Source organism: Dendrobium catenatum, unplaced genomic scaffold (genome assembly GCF_001605985.2).
Source record: "Dendrobium catenatum unplaced genomic scaffold, ASM160598v2 fragScaff_scaffold_1056, whole genome shotgun sequence".
Taxonomy (NCBI): domain Eukaryota; kingdom Viridiplantae; phylum Streptophyta; class Magnoliopsida; order Asparagales; family Orchidaceae; genus Dendrobium; species Dendrobium catenatum.
This window is the reverse complement of record NW_021319518.1, coordinates 7,287,323-7,306,487: the sequence shown is the minus strand read 5'-3', so window position 1 is coordinate 7,306,487 and position 19,165 is coordinate 7,287,323. Positions and strand designations below refer to the sequence as shown.

At 36.2% G+C, this 19,165-nt stretch overlaps 1 protein-coding gene across 1 annotated transcript; it reads left to right on the top strand.

Moving 5' to 3' along the window:
• The first annotated feature begins 7,936 nt into the window (after window positions 1–7,936).
• Window positions 7,937–12,947, top strand: LOC110103415 (dihydroceramide fatty acyl 2-hydroxylase FAH2). The gene is made up of 6 exons (XM_020832128.2): window positions 7,937–8,020; window positions 8,536–8,628; window positions 8,739–8,935; window positions 9,039–9,144; window positions 12,231–12,377; window positions 12,671–12,947. Exons 1-6 carry the CDS (start codon window positions 7,943–7,945, stop codon window positions 12,788–12,790), a joined length of 741 nt encoding a protein of 246 aa, XP_020687787.2. The 5' UTR covers window positions 7,937–7,942; the 3' UTR covers window positions 12,791–12,947.
• The last annotated feature ends 6,218 nt before the right edge of the window (window positions 12,948–19,165 follow it).

Below are 19,165 nucleotides of genomic sequence, written 5' to 3'. Positions count from 1 at the left end.
GGGTCGTGACACTTACAGTCAAAGAGGCGCGAAGGAAAGGGAAACATCACTAGCTGGTATCGAATGAAGCGGCTGTTGAGGGGACACTTCTTACCGACTAATTTTGAGCAAATGCTCTACCTCCAATACCAACATTGCTCACAAGGTACTTAGACTGTAAGTGAGTACACCGAGGAATTTTACAGGTTAAGCGCCCGAAATAATTTGAGCGAGTCCGAGACTCAACTGGTGGCGCTATACATCGGAGGTCTGAAGGAGGCTATTCAGGATAAGCTTGAGATGAACTCAGTATGGACACTTTTCACAAGCAGTGAACTATGCTCTTAAAGCTGAAATTCAACTTAATCGACACCCAAAAAGCAGCATTAATCGACGTTTCAACGTGGAGTCTGGTGGGGATGTAAACAAACCCCACGCTGCTAGTGGGAGCAAATCAGCCACTCCGAATACAAGTGGCGCGGGGATACTAGGTGCAAAACTGAAGTCTCCCGTTGTCAACCGCGTGAGAACTCTGGGACAGGATAACAACCCGTATGCTAGACCGACGATAATGAAATGCTATCACTGCTTTCAGCCAGGACACAAGTCCAACGATTGCCCCAATCGTCAACAAGTCCAGGTGATCGAGGGAGAACAGGAAGATGAGAATCATAATGCGGAGCTAGTGAATGAGCAAGACTTTAAAGATCTTCAAGCGGATGATGGTGAGCCTGTAGTCTGTGTTTTACAGAAACTTTTAATTGCAACACAGCAATCCGTACAATCCAAACGACATTCCATCTTCCGCACTCGTTGCACAATCAATGACAGTGTTTGTAATATGCTGATCGACAGCGGATGCACGGAGAACATCGAGGTTTGTGGTTCAGAAATTACACCTTAAAACTACATGCAATCCAAACCCCTATAAAATAAGCTGGGTGAAAAGGGTGTCGAAATTGCGGTGTCGGACATGTGCAGAGAAAAGTTATGTTTGTGAGGTGCTATGTGATGTCCTGGAAATGGATATTTGTCACTTGATACTAGGCCGACGGGCGGGCAAACACTTATTCCTTTGAGTGGAAGCAGCGTAAAATTTGCCTACTGCCGCGTACGAATAATGAGACTGATAATGACAATGCCGAAAAATTGGCAATGTATCTAGTGTCGGGACAGACTATTGTTCATTCATGGAAGGAGTCATCCATGATGTTGGCTCTTGTTGCTTCAGCTATCAGCCTAGCAAATCAGCGTGTGGAGTTAACGGCTGCCGTTGGTGATATTCTAAAGGATTATCAAGATGTTTGGCCTGCTGATTTGCCAAACGAGCTTCCCCCACTGCGAAATTTGTAGCACCAGATTGATTTCCAGCCTGGCGCCAATCTACCGAACCTACCTCATTATAAGATGAGTCCCCGAGAACACTCCATCTTACAGAATATTGTTGATGAATTGCTGCAGAAACAACTAATCCAGCCCAGTCTAAGCCCCTGTGCAGTCTCGGCTTTACTCGTACCGAAGAAAGATGGGAGCTGGCGCATGTGCGTTGATAGCCGAGCTATCAACAAGATCACTGTTAAATACCGCTTCCTGGTTCCTCGCCTCGAATACATGCTGGATAAGTTAGCGGGCGCCACATTCTTCTCCAAGTTGGACCTCAGGAGCGGTTATCATCAAATACGAATCCCGCTCGGTGACGAGTGGAAGACCGCTTTCAAGACCCGGGATGGCCTCTTTGAGTGGCGGGTTATGCCCTTCGGGCTCTGCAATGCTCCAGCTACGTTCATGCGACTCATGAACGAAATCCTTAAATCCGCTCTCGGGAAGTACTGTGTCGTTTATTTTGATGACATCCTTGTTTATAACAAATCCTTAACTGATCACTGGGCTCACCTCTCTAGCATTTTTTGAAAATTTAAGAGAGCATAAGCTCTACATTAATTTTCCTAAATGCGAATTTGCTACATGAAAGGTTCACTTCCTTGGGTTTATCATCTCTAGCAACGACGTGTACATGGACCCGCAAAAGGTCCTCGCCAACACGGAATGGCCAATTCCGCATTCGGTAACTGAGGTCCGCAGTTTTATTGGCTTGGCCAATTTTTATCGCCGTTTTATCAAAGGTTTCAGCATTATCGTGGCCTCGCTCACCGACTGCCTCAAAGAAAAATCATGGAAGTGGACACCGGATCAAGACAGTAGCTTCAGCACCATTAAAACGGCCTTAACATCCGCTCCTGTCTTGGCTATTCCAGATTTCAACAAGCCGTTCCACGTCAACATGGACGCCTCCGCCGTGGGAGTTGGGGCTGTTTTATCACAGGAAGACAGACCCGTTGAGTTCTTCAACGAGAAGTTGAGCCCCGCACGCAGAACTGGTCCGCTTACGAGCAAGAACTGTATGGAGTGGTGCGTGTGTTGAAGTAGTGGGAGCACTACCTCCTACACCAGTATTTTATCCTTAGCAACGACAATCATGCCGTTCAGTTCATCAATAGTCAAAAGACTATGAATAGAATGCACGCGAGGTGGCTAACCTTTCTACAAAGGTTCAGTTTTGTTCTTAAACACAAATCCATAGTCCAAAACCGTGTGGCCGATGCCCTCAGCCGCCGCGCTGCCTTGGTGACCAAATTGCAAGTCGACGCGCCCGGCCTACAGTCATTGCAAGAACTATACGCCACGGATCATGACTTCTCCGAGGCGTGGAATAAGCTTTCCAGCAACCCGCCCATACCGTTTCATGACTACTCCCTCAGACATAATTTCTTGTTTAAAGGGAATGTTCTCTGTGTCCCGGCATCATCTTGGAGAGAACATTTAATTAAAGAACTACATAGCGGAGGGCTAGCAGCACACGTGGGCAAGACAAAGACGCTAGAACAAATGCAGAGCAGGTTATACTGGCCTCATTTATACAGGGATGTCGCTCATTTTGTGGAGAGATGACCTATTTGTCAATTGTACAAGGGCAACGCTCAAAACACCGGGTTTTACATGCCTTTACTTGTACCAAACTCCATATGGGAGGACTTAATTATGGATTTCATTTTGGGCTTGCCGTGGACGAAACGTGGTGCGGATTCGATCATGGTCGTCATCGACCGATTTTCCAAAAAGGCCCATTTTCTAGCTTGCAAGAACACGTTTGATGCTCTCAACGTCGCCATCCTTTTTTTTTTTAAAGGAGATTGGCTGCCTGCACGGTATTCCGCATAGCATTACCTCCGATCGTGATGTAAAATTTGTTAGCCATTTCAGGCGAGAACTATGGAAACGGTTACGAACGGAAGTTAAACTGAGCTCCGCTTATCATCCGCAAACGGAAGGTTAGACGGAAGTCGTGAATCGGACCCTAGGCAGCATGCTTCGTTGCAATGCCCACGAGCACCCGAAACAATGGGATGACTATTTAGGGCAGGCGGAATTTGCATACAATGCGATGACCAATAGATCCAAGGGGCAATGTCTGTTCAGCGTGGTCTACACCAAGTGCCCAAATCACATAGTTGATATCTCAATCCTTCCTCAATGCAAGAGTAAGGCTGCAGAAACTACAACATAAGGCTACACTGAAATGCTTCAAGATGTCCGGAACAAACTCACGGAGGCTAATGACTACTATAAGCAACAAGCTGATCTGCACCGTCGAGAGAAAATCTTCAATCCCGGTGACCTTGTCATGGTTCGTCTTCGTAAGGAGCGTTTTCAACCCGGCACATACTCAAAGCTTAGTCCAAAGAAGATTGGACCGATACCTATCCTCTGTCGTATCAACGACAATGCGTACATTGTGGACTTCCGCCGACGTACCTCACACCGTCCACTTTTAACGTGTCTGATATCTTTGAGTATAAACCTCCTGATACAGGTATAGTTCAGTCCATTTCCCAAGCGAGGAAATCTGCGCAACCGGGGAGACCTGATGTGGCTTATCCTAGTACTGCGGGATACGTGAACCCTCCATCATGCCATATAACCACCTGCGGACTCCACTACTTACTCAGCTTTTAGTTTTATGCTTATTTACTGTTTTTACTTTCTGCCAAACGCCAGGCTCAGCTCAGCTCTGCTTTAGTAACTAACTTTCCTAGTATTGCTTTAGTGATATATCTGTAGAGAATTAAAGGGATACAGGTAGAAAATGAATATCAATACTTGAAGATTTCTCCTCCTACCTTCATTGTTCTTCTTCTTCTTCCCTGTTCTATTTTCCCTGTTTTCTCTGTTTCTTCGCAGGTTGATTGCGGTTCCCACACCAGATGGTGACAGCCAACATCGATCGGAGAAGACAATAATAAACAATAATTAGTGGTCGATGTTGGTGATCGACCATGGATACTGACAACGATCTGTGGTGTGGTGGTCAGTAATAGGCAAAGGCGGGAGTGGCGACAATGATTGGAGTCAACAGTGGCCAATAGCGACTTTAGCCAAAGTGGTTTCATTTTGAAATAAACTAAGAGGCCATGAATTCGAATCTTGTGCATGTGATAATATGTGTGTGAGTTTATCTTAGTTGACCTAAATAACAAATAACAAAAAAGAGATGTATTCTAATCAATAAATTTTATTAGAATTTGGTTCAAATTTGAATCAAATCTAGATCAAATTTGAATCAGTTCAAGTTAAGATTAAAATCACATTTCAATCAAGGGGGATTTACAAACATACCACTTTATACAACTCTATTTACATATCTAATATCTAAAACTTTAATATTACATATATATACCACCTTATATTATTTTAATATTACATATGTATCCCACATATTTCATTTATACCATTCATATTTGATATGAAAGTGAAGTATGGGTGACATATATGTAATATTAAAATTCGAGATGTTAGATATATAAATAAAGTAGTATATAGTGGTATGTATGTAAATCTCCCTTGAATGAATTATTTACAACCTCAATAAATCATTAAATTGTCTTAAAATATTAATTATCTATCATTTGGAACATTTTGATCTAAAAATTTTTTTGAGGTACATTTATCTTAATAAAAAAAAATATTTGTTTAAATAGGCACTTATAATTAATTTTCTTTTTTCTTTTTCTAATTTTTGTGTTTTTTTAAATATTGGATTCGACTATTTCAGAATGGTACTTTTTCTGTTGCCAGCTCGATGGTTGTTCTGTGGCTATACTTCCTCTTCACCGCCTGTCGTGAAGGAATTTTTATTGCGTCCTCCCACCTGACGCATCTTTACGTTCGGTAAGCCGTGATAACGCGACACCTGGCAACAACAATACCCGTGACCCGACCCGGCGAAAGAGTGGGTTTATGGCACGTGCGAAATTTAAAAATGACGGCACGAACAACGGACCCGAAAATTATTCCGCGGAACCGAGAAAAACTGGCAATACAAACTTTACTGTGCCTTCATCTTCTCCAACCGGCGCTTCTTCTTCCATTTCAGTGAACTTGCTAGCTCCGCATTTACGATGCCTCAGGTTAGTTTCATCTTCTGTAAACACGAATAAACTTGCAAGTTACCGAGCAATACTGTTGCGGTATTATTGTAGTTAAAGATTGGTTAAGTTATCGGTTGAGCTTGCTACCGAGCTTTACCGAGCATTCTTAAAGTCGGTACTGCTAGGTATTTGCAAGCATTGGTGTTCAAAATACCTAGCATTGGTAGCACATTTTGATTTGGCATTGTTTTATACTGTGTTTGCAGAGACGATTTTTTTTTTTTTGCATGTACCGGGAAGTAATTTTGTTACGATGGAGAAAATAAATCAATGAGTAATGAATTTTCATATGTTTTTTAGTAGTTTATTAAAATTTATATGATCCAGTACTGTGATAACTGATTTAATTGGCATTTTATATAGGTCAAGTGGAGATGGAAGGAATATATAGAAGAGTTGTTTGATTGTGAAAACTAATGTGACATGTTTATATGAAAAAAGATTTGAGGAAACCAACCCATCTATTACATTATGGGAATCACCATCTAAATATGCGGAATCTTTCTCTTTAGCAACACCTAAGTGAAAATTAGATGGATTAAGCTCCCTCAAACTACTCCACAGTTAACCAATCTTTCATAATGCTTGCTCTAATCACCATATGCAGGTGTCTAATATTGAATATTAAAATTTTGTATCATTCTGTAGTGTTCATGATGATATTTACAAAATATATTTGAAGTGAGGTACCTGGTGTATGGTATTTGCTAATGGAAAAGCACTAGAGCTCCTCTGATTTAAGTGAAAGGATATGATAATTCCTTTTAGAAGATAAGGAACATAGGCTTAGCGTAGCAAAGATTGGGTATTTGATATATAATTTCAATAATATCAATGAATAATTATTTATGCTCCAATATTTCTATATGAATGATAGATTAATTTATCTTGGATTTGGTATGCAGAGTTATATACATATTGTAGAGGAATTAATTTCAAGGGTTAAGGTTTTGTGGTTAAAATTATGAAGTGCTTCTAAAATATTTTGAGATAAAAGAATATTGTGACGACTTAAAAGGCTTATTTTATCATGAAGACTAAAAGGATCATTTTAATACAAAGATTTAAAAAACTAATTTTATAAAATTGCAATTTAATTATCAATGACTTATGACTTTGAGTAACAAAGAAATCATTAATTGTAAAGTTGCGTGTGATATAAATAGAATTGCTTAGATGGACGTGTGACAAGTCTAAAAAGGATAAGTGACAATTTATTATATTAGAGGGATGATGCATAGAACAATAAAAGAGGACTGGCCTTGGGCATATTTAGAAATAATTATAGTAGAGAAACCTGTACATCCATAGAAAATTAGATGTTGAAAAGTAGACTTTAAATGATTTTAGCATGTACAATGAAGGACAAAAGAAGATCAATGCTGTCAATGATGAGCTTACATTATTTGGATTATTTCCTGTGGATATTGTTGTACAACCATAATAATAAACAGCTCTAGCCATAGGAATATTAGCGTTTTGATTAAAGCACAATCCTAAGTTAATTATGGTATCAAACCTTTATTGGAGGTGATAGGTCTATTTTATAACTAGTATTTATCTCCAATGTATTTTACTATCAAATACGAAGGGTTGTTTAGTTTTTAATTCAAAATGAAGATTTTTTGCTTCAGAAATCTCATCATATCGTTCTTCTTCTGTCATAGTGTAGGTTCGTGACTAGGTTTTTTGTGATATTTAGTAACTGTGTTCTTGGTGCCTGTGTGAAAACTGTTTTTTTACACGCCAATTATTTGAAATGGGGTGACATTTTACGTACTTATGAGGAGAAGAATCTGGATATATTCTCCTTTGATTTATCATACTCCCATTTGAATATTTTCCACATAGGAGGAGATGCACCATACTCTCATTTGAATCACCATTATGTTCCCATTATATACATATATATATATATATATAATGAGTTTACATTATTTGGATTATTTCATGTGGATGTTGTTGTACAACCATAATCATAAACAGCTTCCGATCTAGCCATAGGAATATTAGCGTTTTGATTAGAGAACTATCCTAAATTTACTATGGTATCAAACTATTATTATAGGTGATATGTTTATTTTATAACTATTATTTATCTCCAATGTATTTTGCTATAAAATACTAAGGTTTGTTTAGTTTTTAATTCAAAATGAAGATTTTGCTTCAGACATCTCATCATATTGTTCTTCTTTTGTCACAGAGTAGGTTCGTGACTAGGCTTTTTGTGATATTTATTAACTATGTTTTGGTGCCCGTGCGAAAGCTATTTTTTAAGTGCCAATTGTCTGATATATTTATAAATGGGATTAAATTTTACGTACTTATGAGGAGAAGAATCTCGGTATATTCTCTTTTGATTTATCATTCCACTCCCATTTGAATATTTTTCCACCTAGGAGGGGAAGCACCATACTCTCATTTGAATCACCATTATGTTCCCATATATCTTTCTTAATATAATGTTCTATTGCTTTATGTGCTTCAGCACACTGGGAATCACAATGGTTGCAAAGGAGTTCAAAGTGGACTTAAACAAGCCTTTAGTTTGTCAGGTAATACATATTTTTGATTAGCTCCTTTCTTGTTGCTTTTCTTGCAAATGATTTAGGCTTCATTTGGGACAGCTTTTTTATTACTTTTTAAAATAATTTTTAAGTTAAAAAATTTCTTAATTAAGAAATTCCTGTACTAAAAAACTGCTTTAGAAAGTTATAAGAAATTTGTCCCAAAATAAGCCTTAGTTTTTAATAAGTTTAACATTATTAAATGCAGCTGCTACTTGTAGAGGCCAATATATTTAATAGGGAAAATGGTAGTAACTTTAAAATGATTTGTTGGCCGGATGCCTTTGAGAACAAAAAGCTAAATCTAGCAACTATTTTATGATTTTATTTCATTATCATCAGCCTGCTTGCTGCATTTTCTATACTTCTTCATCTTGCAGATAATTCACAATACCAAAATTTTCAGGTCAATCTTGCCAACAAAAGATGAAGCCAAAAGTTTTCAATTCAAACCTGCCATTTTTCTCAGATCATGAGTATTGAAACCTTTATTTTTTTATTAGGTCGGTCAACTTGAGGAAGCTTACCAAGAATGGGTTCACCAGCCTATTGTGAGCAAGGAAGGACCACGTTTTTTTGAAAATAACTTTATGGAGGTAAACTGGTGTGCATCATTAGCAGAATTAAATAGGAGCGTACTTGATATTGAATTTCTTAACTTGTTGATATTTGATATTCCTAACTGGCTTGCATCTCATATTATCAGTTTTTGACGCGAACATTATGGTGGGTTATCCCAATTGTATGGCTTCCAGTTGTTTGCTGGTCTGCATTGATTTCAATTCGCATGGGAATGTTGCCATTTCGGGCTGCTTTGCTGATTATGACTGGAGTACTGGTATGGACATTGCTTGAGTACACCTTGCATCGATTCCTTTTCCACGTGAAGACAAAAAGTTACTGGTATGCTTGTTTTCTCTTGTTTTTATTGACTGGCTTCAGACTGAAATTTTGTTCCTATTACCAAATAAATCATATAAGAGCTTATCAAAAAACCAATGGGCAGGGCAAACACATTCCATTATCTGCTTCATGGATGTCATCATAAGCACCCTATGGATGGTTTGCGCCTTGTTTTTCCACCTGCTGCAACCGCCATTCTTTGCATTCCAGTAAGTTTTGCTCTTAAACGTGATATTTTAAATGTTAATGTTAAAATAAGTATCTAAAAGGAAAAATATAACTATGGTTAATGGAACCATAATGATTCAAATTTAGAAAACATTGTCTATCCTAAATTTCATATCCCAGTTTTGTTAAATATACAACAACAACAACAACATGAAGCCTTTGTCCCACTACGTGGGGTCGGCTACATGAATCCTTTTTCGCCATTGTGTCAATTCTCATTTAAATCTAATAAAAAAAGATCATTTCTAATATTTTCTAACAAGTCTTTTTTGGTCTACCTCTACCTTTCTTAACATAAGTCAAATCTAATATCTCAACTTTCCCAACCGGGTCATCGGAAGGCCTACGTTTAATGTGACCAAACCATCTAAGACGACTCTCTCTAATCTTATCTTCCACTGGAGCTACTCCAACCTTTTCACGTATATGCTCATTTCGTATTCTATCTCTAAGGGTAAAGCCACTCATCTACCTAAGCATCCTCATCTCTGCAACACTTAACTTAGTATTATGCTTCTCTTTTAATGGCTATCCAGTTTTGTTAAATATACAGATATAAAAATTAGTGAAGGTTGTACTCATGGAGTTGAGTTCCCTCAACTGTCAACCCTTCATGGTGTGCATTATATTCATTAGACGTTGGATTATTGCTTAGAACTTTATACTGATATCACTAGCAACATATAATTTCTAAGAGAAAATTGTTAATCTTGTATTTCTTGCTGAATTATAGGATATTTATACACATTTACATCCAAAACAATGAAGAGATTATAATAGAAACTAAACAAATCACATATGCTGTATTTCCTTCTTCCCAAGATCAAAATATGGTGTGAATAAATGCCATTAAAAGGAAATAATCGGAGCAATACATGGAAGGTATTGAGGCTTGAAGAAGGGAAAATCAGGAAAACTAATTGCCACGGATGACCACCCATGGGCGGCAATAGCAGGAGGCAGCCATTTGGAGAAGATAGGTAGGCAGTAATTTGATGGAAACAATAGTTCTGCCCACATGAATGCCCTATTGAGGAAAATGGTTGGATGTGTGGATTGAGCTAGTTAACTGTTGAAGATCCTTAGAGCAATTTAAATTGAAATAGTTCCTTGATTTTGGAGAAAACTGCTAGATCTTTGCCTATTATGGAATTAATTTTTTTTCATATTTGTCAACACTCCACCTCAAATTTGGGAATATACATGTATCATTCCCAACACGCTTAACATTCTGTCGAAAACTTCTTTGTTTGAAATTTTTGTGAGAACACCAACTATAACATAAGTTTGGCGTACCTTCGTCAATTGATTTTTTCATGAATGAGTGATTAATTCTTATGCGCTTAACTCTACCGTGTTGAATGAGATTATTCCATACTTATTTTGGATTTACTATCAGTATAAAGAGATGTAGGAGATGTATTATGTATTTGTAGATCATTTGTTAATCTTTTAGCTGGATAACTTCATAAACTCCTTTGAGCAATGCAACAAAATTCCTCTTCAATGCTAATTCTAGCCAAGAGTGTTTGTTTTTACTGCAATTGACCACAATTTTATGCAAAAATCAAAGATGGATCTATCATCCTCATCTCTTACTCAAGTTGCATCAATATATTTCTCTGTGTTCTTTTGTTTTGTGTTTTGTGGAATATTGAGCCTCCTCTTGGACTTCCCTTAAGGTACTTCAATATATAATTTATAAAATCCAAAGCCTTTTAGTGGGCAAATGCACCGGCTAACTAATGGTGATGTGTAACCTTCTGGTGAAATTAATAGCTATAAAATATTATGGATATTCATTTTGATATTTAGAGAAGCGTTCTAGAATTTATGGTGGAATGATGAGGGGTTTAGAGGGTTATATTTATAAAAATGCCAACATTAGTCTAGTGTTAGCTGATTTGAAATGTCATTTTAGAAAGTGACCTTTATGTGATGTAAATAGTTGTAAATGATGAAAGATTAGCATAGGATGTGAACTTGTGATCTGGATTTGATGATAGAGTTTTGTAAAGTTTAAGAATATGTTGAAATGTAGGGAAAAAAACTCAGTCCAAGTGTTCTCTATTTGGTCTGATGGCTATATAAAAGTATTTAGAAGAGTTTTATGATTTTGGTTACTAGTTTATGGGTATTGGAGGATGCTTATGAAATGGAGGAAGAGTTGTGAATAGTTTAGAGTATGGGTTTGAGCATGGGCGGATCCACCCTATGCCGAGGGGGGGCAATTGCCGCCCCTGAAAAAATAAAAAAAAAATTATTATATGATTATTTAGGTAATTTGTCCCACTCAATCTACTTTTTAGTCTTTATTAGATGAATTTGTAGGCAATTGCCCCCCTAAAAGTTTTAAAATATTATGGCCTTTAGGCAATTGCCCCTAGCATAATCAATCGATGATCCAAATACAAAGATAAATATTAAAGAAAATCTAAAATATTCTTACGACCAAAATTTGTTCTAGGGGCGCTGGCCCCGAAAACCCCCGCAGGGGTGCTGCCCCTTGACCGCGCGACCTAACCGAACCCCGCCACGGGGTGCTGTCCCCTTGGACCCCTGACATATCTGCTAAACGTACAATGATCAAGGATATGAACAAATAGGGGTCGAGCCAACTTCAAGACAAAAAAAACTCTACACTTTTTGCCCCCCTCCTCCTGAAAATTAAGGCTGGATCCGCCCCTAGGTTTGAGAGGAGTATGTGTTTTCTTTGCTAGGGCAATCTAGTACTACAAATGATTCTTCAATCAACGTTTTGTAGCAAAGAAAAATTAAGAGTTTATCCGGTCCCATAATTATTTTTCAAAGTTTATGAGTTTATATTTGAGTGTATTTGAGGTCAGAATTTTTTGTCAAAATTCGTTTTGGATCTGCTGGAATTCTGGACGCCATATCTATCTCCCATCAATATGGAGTTCAATGATTTGGGGCTTGCAGCAGTATCCCTAGATTTGCATATTTGTGAAGAACCTGTTTATGTTGCATTTTATAAAATATGTTTCAGTAAAGTTATATTATCCATTGACACTAATTCTGCCATTTCTTCTGTTGGCGGGCACTTCAGTTATGGGGTTTAATTAGACTCTTATCGACCCCAGCTTCTGCTCCTGCCATATTTGCTGGTGGTTTGCTCGGTTATGTGATCTATGATTGCACACACTACTACCTCCACCATGGATCACCATCCATAGAACCAGCTAGACATCTCAAGGTACCTTTGCTCTAATCCCTATATCACTTTGTCAAACTTAGGCTTTGTTTGGGTCAGCTTTCTAACTGCTTCTTAAAGCAGGTTTCTAGTATAAAAATTTTATTGTTGTACTAAAAAACTTGCTTTAAAAATCAGTAAGAAAGTCGTCCCAAATGAAGTTTGGGATGGCATTTTTACTGCTTCTTAAAGCAGCTTTTTAATTTTTTACTAAAAATCTGCTTTAAGAAGCAGGAAAAAGCCGTGCTAAGCGATGTCTTAGAATAAATACCTCTTTTTTTTTTTGTCTTTACCAGCGTTATCATCTAAACCATCACTTCAAAATTCAAACCAAGGGTTTTGGGATCACATCTTCATTGTGGGATATTGTGTTTGGGACTTTACCTCCTGCAAAGAAAGCCCAGAAGAGCAGTTAATTCTTTTTGCTTCCTGTAATTAATTCATGGATGGGATAAATCTCCCTAATTAAATATGATTTATGTGAATCAGTTTATTTTTGGTGTAAGATTTTTTCAATTCCATTGTTACTGCTATGATGCTATCTATGATCAGTTTTTTATAATAGCTATGCCATTCAAGTTTAGCCGTTTAGGGTTGGCTTAACGAATGTAAGAACTGTGAGATTGGCCAAGTAGCAGCAGGAATTAACTTATGTTGCATTGCTTTGTTGTGATTAGTTATGGGAGCTTTGCAATTTCTTCTATTAATGCATTTATGCATCGTTTTTATTTGATTTTTTTTTTTCAAAAAAACCTTATAGAGGTCGGTGGACAACCCTTTATAACATTTTGTGAAAGATTTGTTGGTTAAATGACATGGAATGGAGGAATTTTTATAAAAATGTCCTACAAATTAGGGTCAAGTAAAATGTCCTACAAACTCTTTTAATGGTGAGACCGGCCATCCTTACCTTCTAAACTATCATTAGACAACATTAATACTCCTTTTATTAAAGCAAATACTTATAGGCTTTGTTTGGGACGGTTTTCTTACTGCTTTTTAAAGTAGTTTTTTTAGTAAAAAATTAATATTTTTCTACTAAAAAATCACTTTAAGAAACAGAAAGAAAATCATACCAAATAAAGTCATAGTAATTCCATGAAAGCTATCTCAATTCAAACAAAAAAGGGAAGAGGTAGAAGGGTTAGCCACTAGTGTTGGGAGGAGAGAACTTGTGTTAACTATCTTATAATTGCCCTATCGATTAGTGTTGGTTGGCTAAATTAGTGTAAAATTCAAACTTAATGATTTCAAGATGTTAAAATTTTAAAATTTGTATGTGGCCATAAATTTGAAAATACAAAAGCATAGCCTTTCACAAAAAAATAAAACATCTTAAAATTGACTTCTATATAAGATTCTTCACTTTACTACTAGATATGGGTCCATGATTAATTGAATATTCTTTCTTGCTTTGAGCTCTAATGATTGATCAGCATATTGTGCCACATCAACTCCACTAATGGATCCATGTCTGAGAACCTACCCATTGACCTAGTAAACTACTCATTCTTTAAACATGCTTTATTAGTTAGGGTGATAATCAAGTCAAGGTTCCTACCACATAGGCGCTCTTAAGTTTATATCAAGCATAGGATAATCCCTATAAGACAATCGTTTTTCATAGACTTGCTTTTGTTAGCGTTAGAAATGTTCAATATAATTGGATGAAAATGTAGAGAAAGGCCAAGAGGTTTTTCAATTTTTGGAGGGGCAAATTGCATGAAAAAAGATCGATTGGGGGTGGGCTGCAAGCGAACCAAATGTTCGACGAGCTGTTCGTTGCTCAGTTGAATTAAAGATCGTTTGCGATCATTTAATTAACTAAACAAACAAATTTGAACAACATTTTAATACTCTATCCTTAAATAAACAAGCTTGAACACTAATGTGTTAGGTTCATTTATGTTCATGAACAACATCATTTGAAGCGCGTGAACAAGCTCGATAAGAAGCTTGATTCATGCTCGATTTAGAACTCATGAATAAGCTCGATAAATAAATTCATATAGCTTAATCATATTTTCATTTTAAACAGACAAATGCTTTTATTATAAATTTAATTTCATTTTATTTTATACCTTTAATAGAATGAATTTTTTCATGAACAAGAGTCATTTCACATCTGTCATTATTTGCTAGATTGTTTGTTTAAGATGCTCATGAACAAATATAAGATGATTCATATATCGTTTGTTTGTGAATGAGCTCATTTGGTAGCTTGAAATACTAGTTATGTATTTATTCATGATCTTGCTCATTTGATAGCTCAAGAATACTCATTATAATTATTCATGAACGTCCTTGTTTGATAGTGTAAAAAAATTTGCTAAATATATTCACGAACATAGCTTGTTAAGACTTATTTGTTTAAAGCTCCATAAATACTAAACGAATCGAACATGAACCGAATATGAACTAAACATGAACACCATTATTTTAAACGAACCAAACATGAACACAAACAATAAGTCTCGAATCAAACACGAACCGAACTTTAACAATCAAATAATAAACGAACTCAAACATGAACATTCACATACTCGGCTCGGTTCATTTGCAGCCCTAGTTGGGGAAAAAAATAAAATTCAGGTGGTAGATTATAAATAACCCTTACTATACTAAGAGCTTTATTTTATGAGTTCAAGCCAGCTCGCAAAACAGTTTGTTTATTTTGATAGAGAAAAAATTATTATGATTCAAACAATTATCATAACGAAATGAAAAAAAAAAAAAATTTAGAAGAAAAATAATAAGGATTCACTTAATATAAAGAGTATGATATAATTTTTAAACATTTCAAATAATTTTTTTACTTAAAAACATAAATAAATGCTAAATATTTTATTTTTTTTTAATTTTCTATTCCAAATATTTCTTGTTATCATCGCCATCAATGTATTTTATTTACCAGTTTATGCCACCAAAGTTCAAAGAAAACTCCTTTGAACATACGTATTATCAAAGCGCCGGTCTTTTAATGTGCTGTGAAACCAGTGGTTTGCAAGTTGAAAACTGTGTAGTAATATGACGTTTGGCTTGAATGATCAGTGATCTGATTATTTTTTTCTCTGAGAGGATTACATTGTTAAGTTAGAAAAATAAAAGGTCATAGAGTGAATATTTTGAATACTCCAATTTGGCAACTTTATAATATATTAGAGAGAGCTTCTCGTTACTTCAAGGTTTCGTTTATGACGACTTTCTTACTGATTTTTAACATAAAAAAATTTTTAAGGCTTCGTTTCATACGACTTTCTTATTACTTCTTAAAGCAATTTTTCTAACTTTTTGTGTTAGAAAACTGCTTAAGCAGCACTAAGAAAGTCGTCCTAAAGGAAGCCTAAATCTTCCATTTGGATGTGTCAGATTTTATAAATTATTATCATTTGGTCATATTGTTAATGCAAGTGTTTTGAAAGCCATGGGAGTGTATTTTAGTGGGAGCAACATTTCTCTTTCTTTTAAATTCAGCATATTTTTAGTATGAGGTGTGAGAGTAGCATGAAATACTAGAAGGCAAAGGGCTATTTATTTATTTTAATTTAATGGATTCTATAATACATAATATTAAAATCTTAAAATATTTAAAAAATCTAAAGTAACATGTATATAGGAGAAGGTATTATGGATCATATTTGTGCATGTTTCCTTTATTTTCATTAGATCGCTGTGAGAGAAGTGTAGTTGGGAGCATTCATGTTTTATGAATGGTTCGATTCTACTATTCTTTGAGGTGTACCTATATTATAGTCAGTGGATTCAAATGTGTTTGTGGATGACACTTGATATTAATAGCAAGAAATCTTAGAAAATAAGAACATGAAAGTTTAGTATATGAGAAAGAAAGGAGAGTCTAGGAAAAGACTAAAGAAATATCATAAAAAAAATACTCAAGTAGATCAATAATATTCCAAAAACTCTCAAATTTGTTTATTCAGCTCTTATTTATAGGAATATGAGCGTTATAGAGAAACTTACATAAAAGATGTAAGAAATACATTATTAATTATGACTCATTGTGGATAGTACATGTCCATGACACATTTCTCAATTAATGGGCACTCTGTGACTCTTATCTTTTGCTCAACACTCGGCCTCATGCTGAGTTCTTTGGGCGAGCAAGCATGATGAGCCTCCTGAGCAAGTTGGTAAGTTGATGTGTGAAAGTTGTTTTCCTTTTAGGATCGTCCAGGACGAAGTTGGATCGTCCTGGGACGATCGGTACAGGTTTGTACAGGTTTTTGGGACAGCGAAGTTCGTCCCAGGACGAACTGGGGTTCGTCTGGACGAAATTTTTTCAGAGAGCAACTCGTCCAGGTACGATTACTGTTCACGTCTAAACAAATTTTATCCAGAGGGCAAATCGTCCCGGGACGATTTGCGATCGTCTAGGACGATTTGCGATTGTCCGGGACAATCTGGTTGGATATATATGGAAATGAGATCTTTTGAAGAGATAGAAAAGGACGAGAGAGAAAATCGAATGAAAAAGAAGAAAATGTAGTTTTTGGGCGACTTCTGTCTGTTTCAGTCCGTAACTGCAGTTAAGAAAGTTGACCGACTCAAGGTAAGGCACATTCCGCCTTTCTCAATTTTCAGAAATGAGATTTTTGACGACTTTTCTGTTTCGAATTTTGTTTCCATTAGTGAATAATTGATTCCGTTTTGCACTAATGAACATTTTACCGCATAACTTTTGATATGTTTCAGAGATGATAATTGTGCACGTTTTGAGTATTATATGGAATATTTTTACCAGGTATTTTGAATTCTGCGGAGTTTTGATCGAATAACAATTTATCTGGATGTCTGAATTTACTGCCTTAGTAGAATAAAAGTCTTACAATGTTGTTTTACACTATTTCTGGTAATTTGGTAAATTTCTGAATTTGTGAATTTTGTGTAAATTCCGTATACTGCCGTTATGCCGCTGACGATTTTTTGACGAAATCCGATTTTCTGAATTAAATGTTCTGATGTGATGTGCTATCAGAAGGGAGTTATAAGGGGCCAGAATCCTTTGAGATTTTGTCTGTGTCAGGAAAATCTGAAAAATCTGAAAATAAGTTCTGTTCTGAAAATTCTGTATATCTGTTCTGTTATGGTGCTATAAGCACAAAGGGATACATAAGGGGCCAGAATCGTTGAGATTCTGTCAATGTCAGGGAAGGGAGGCATAAGGGGTCAGAATCCGTCGAGATTCTGTCAGGGTCAGGGATATATGATATGTGATATGTGGAATGTGATATATGAAATGTGATTTTATCTAGTTTGAATTCTGATTTGTACGATCCGACCCGTTCTGTGATTTGAAAGTTTTATAAGATCTGTTCTGCACTCTGATTTGAATTCAGGTATCTGTGATTTTATTTCTATTTGATCAAGTATCTGTTCTGTTTGTTATACGATTTCTGTACGACGGTGAATTTCTGGAGATTTTGATTGGTGAGTGTAGTCTTGCTGAGCTGTTAGCTCATCCTTGTTTTCTGCGTGGTTTTCAGGTTCTGGGAAAGGGAATGAAGTCTTGGATTAGCAATTTAGTGTCCGATCAGTGATTAGGTATTTTATACTTTTGATTTTGTACAGTCATGACTTTTCTGTTCTGTTCTTTAGCCATGCACTATATTGTATATGATTATTTTGATGAAAGAAAGAAGAAAATAGTGAATGCATTTCTATATATGTATTTAAAGTTTATAGCAGCTCTGTGTGTTTTTATTTGTTTGAATATCTAGAAGAAAGTTTTGAAGCAAATTCAAAAACTAGATCCTGAATTACTATCTGTCGCGGCCCGACATGAAAGGATTTGTTCCGGTCGGAATTGGTCGTGACATGATGTTTGGTTGTGCTGATGAGTCTATAGCACAAATTTTTGGACTACTAGATACAAAGGACAAGTTCCTTCATGTTATGGTAATTGCGGTTTGAGAATCAGTTGAGTTCGGAGGATCGGACCCTAGAAAGTTTTAGATTATACTTCCTTGTAGCATTGTTGAAGCACCAATGATGGCTTGCTGATTTGGTTGAGAGCAAATAGCCTTGGGGGGTTGCCCCCTATCGAGGAGAGTGACTTTTGAGAATTTCAATGGATATGTACGAGCTACTTGCAACTCATGTTTGAGGTCATTCTTTGATATTCTTGATACCGGTGACTCACATGCATTCTCTAACAGTTGAATCCATGTGGAGGTCGAGGTGATCATTTCAATCAAGCTCTTATTGTATTAGGCACTTGTAAGTACCTTTTAAGAACCTATAAATTATATGCTAATGGTATATATATTTCCTAAATCACATAAAATAAGAATGTTATATTTTTTACAGAACAATTATTACCTCCGGTGGCCGGACGTAGCTCTACGTGCGTTCACCACTTATTTACTCGGTATTGCTAGGTATTGCTTGGCAATAACGAGAAATACAGCTCTGTCAAGACCAATACTGAGTTTTCCTAGAAAAAATTCGGTATTTCTCTGTATTGCTCTGTATTACTCGGTATTGCTCGGTATTTGTCTTCACATAATGATATTTCTCGTTATTGCCGAGAAAAATCGACAAATACTTGGTTTTGTGCCTGCTACGTGGCGCGATCTCAGTGCCGGCCGAACGTAGCTCTACGTCCGGTCACCGGACCAAATAAAAGTTCTTTTTTACATGACTTCTGAGTGGCTCTAAAAAAACCCATATTTTTAACACATAGAAAATATAAAGGAATAAAATAATAAAAATTTAAACAAAATGTCAATGTAATTATATTATTTTAAATAAAAAACCAATCGAAGGAAAAC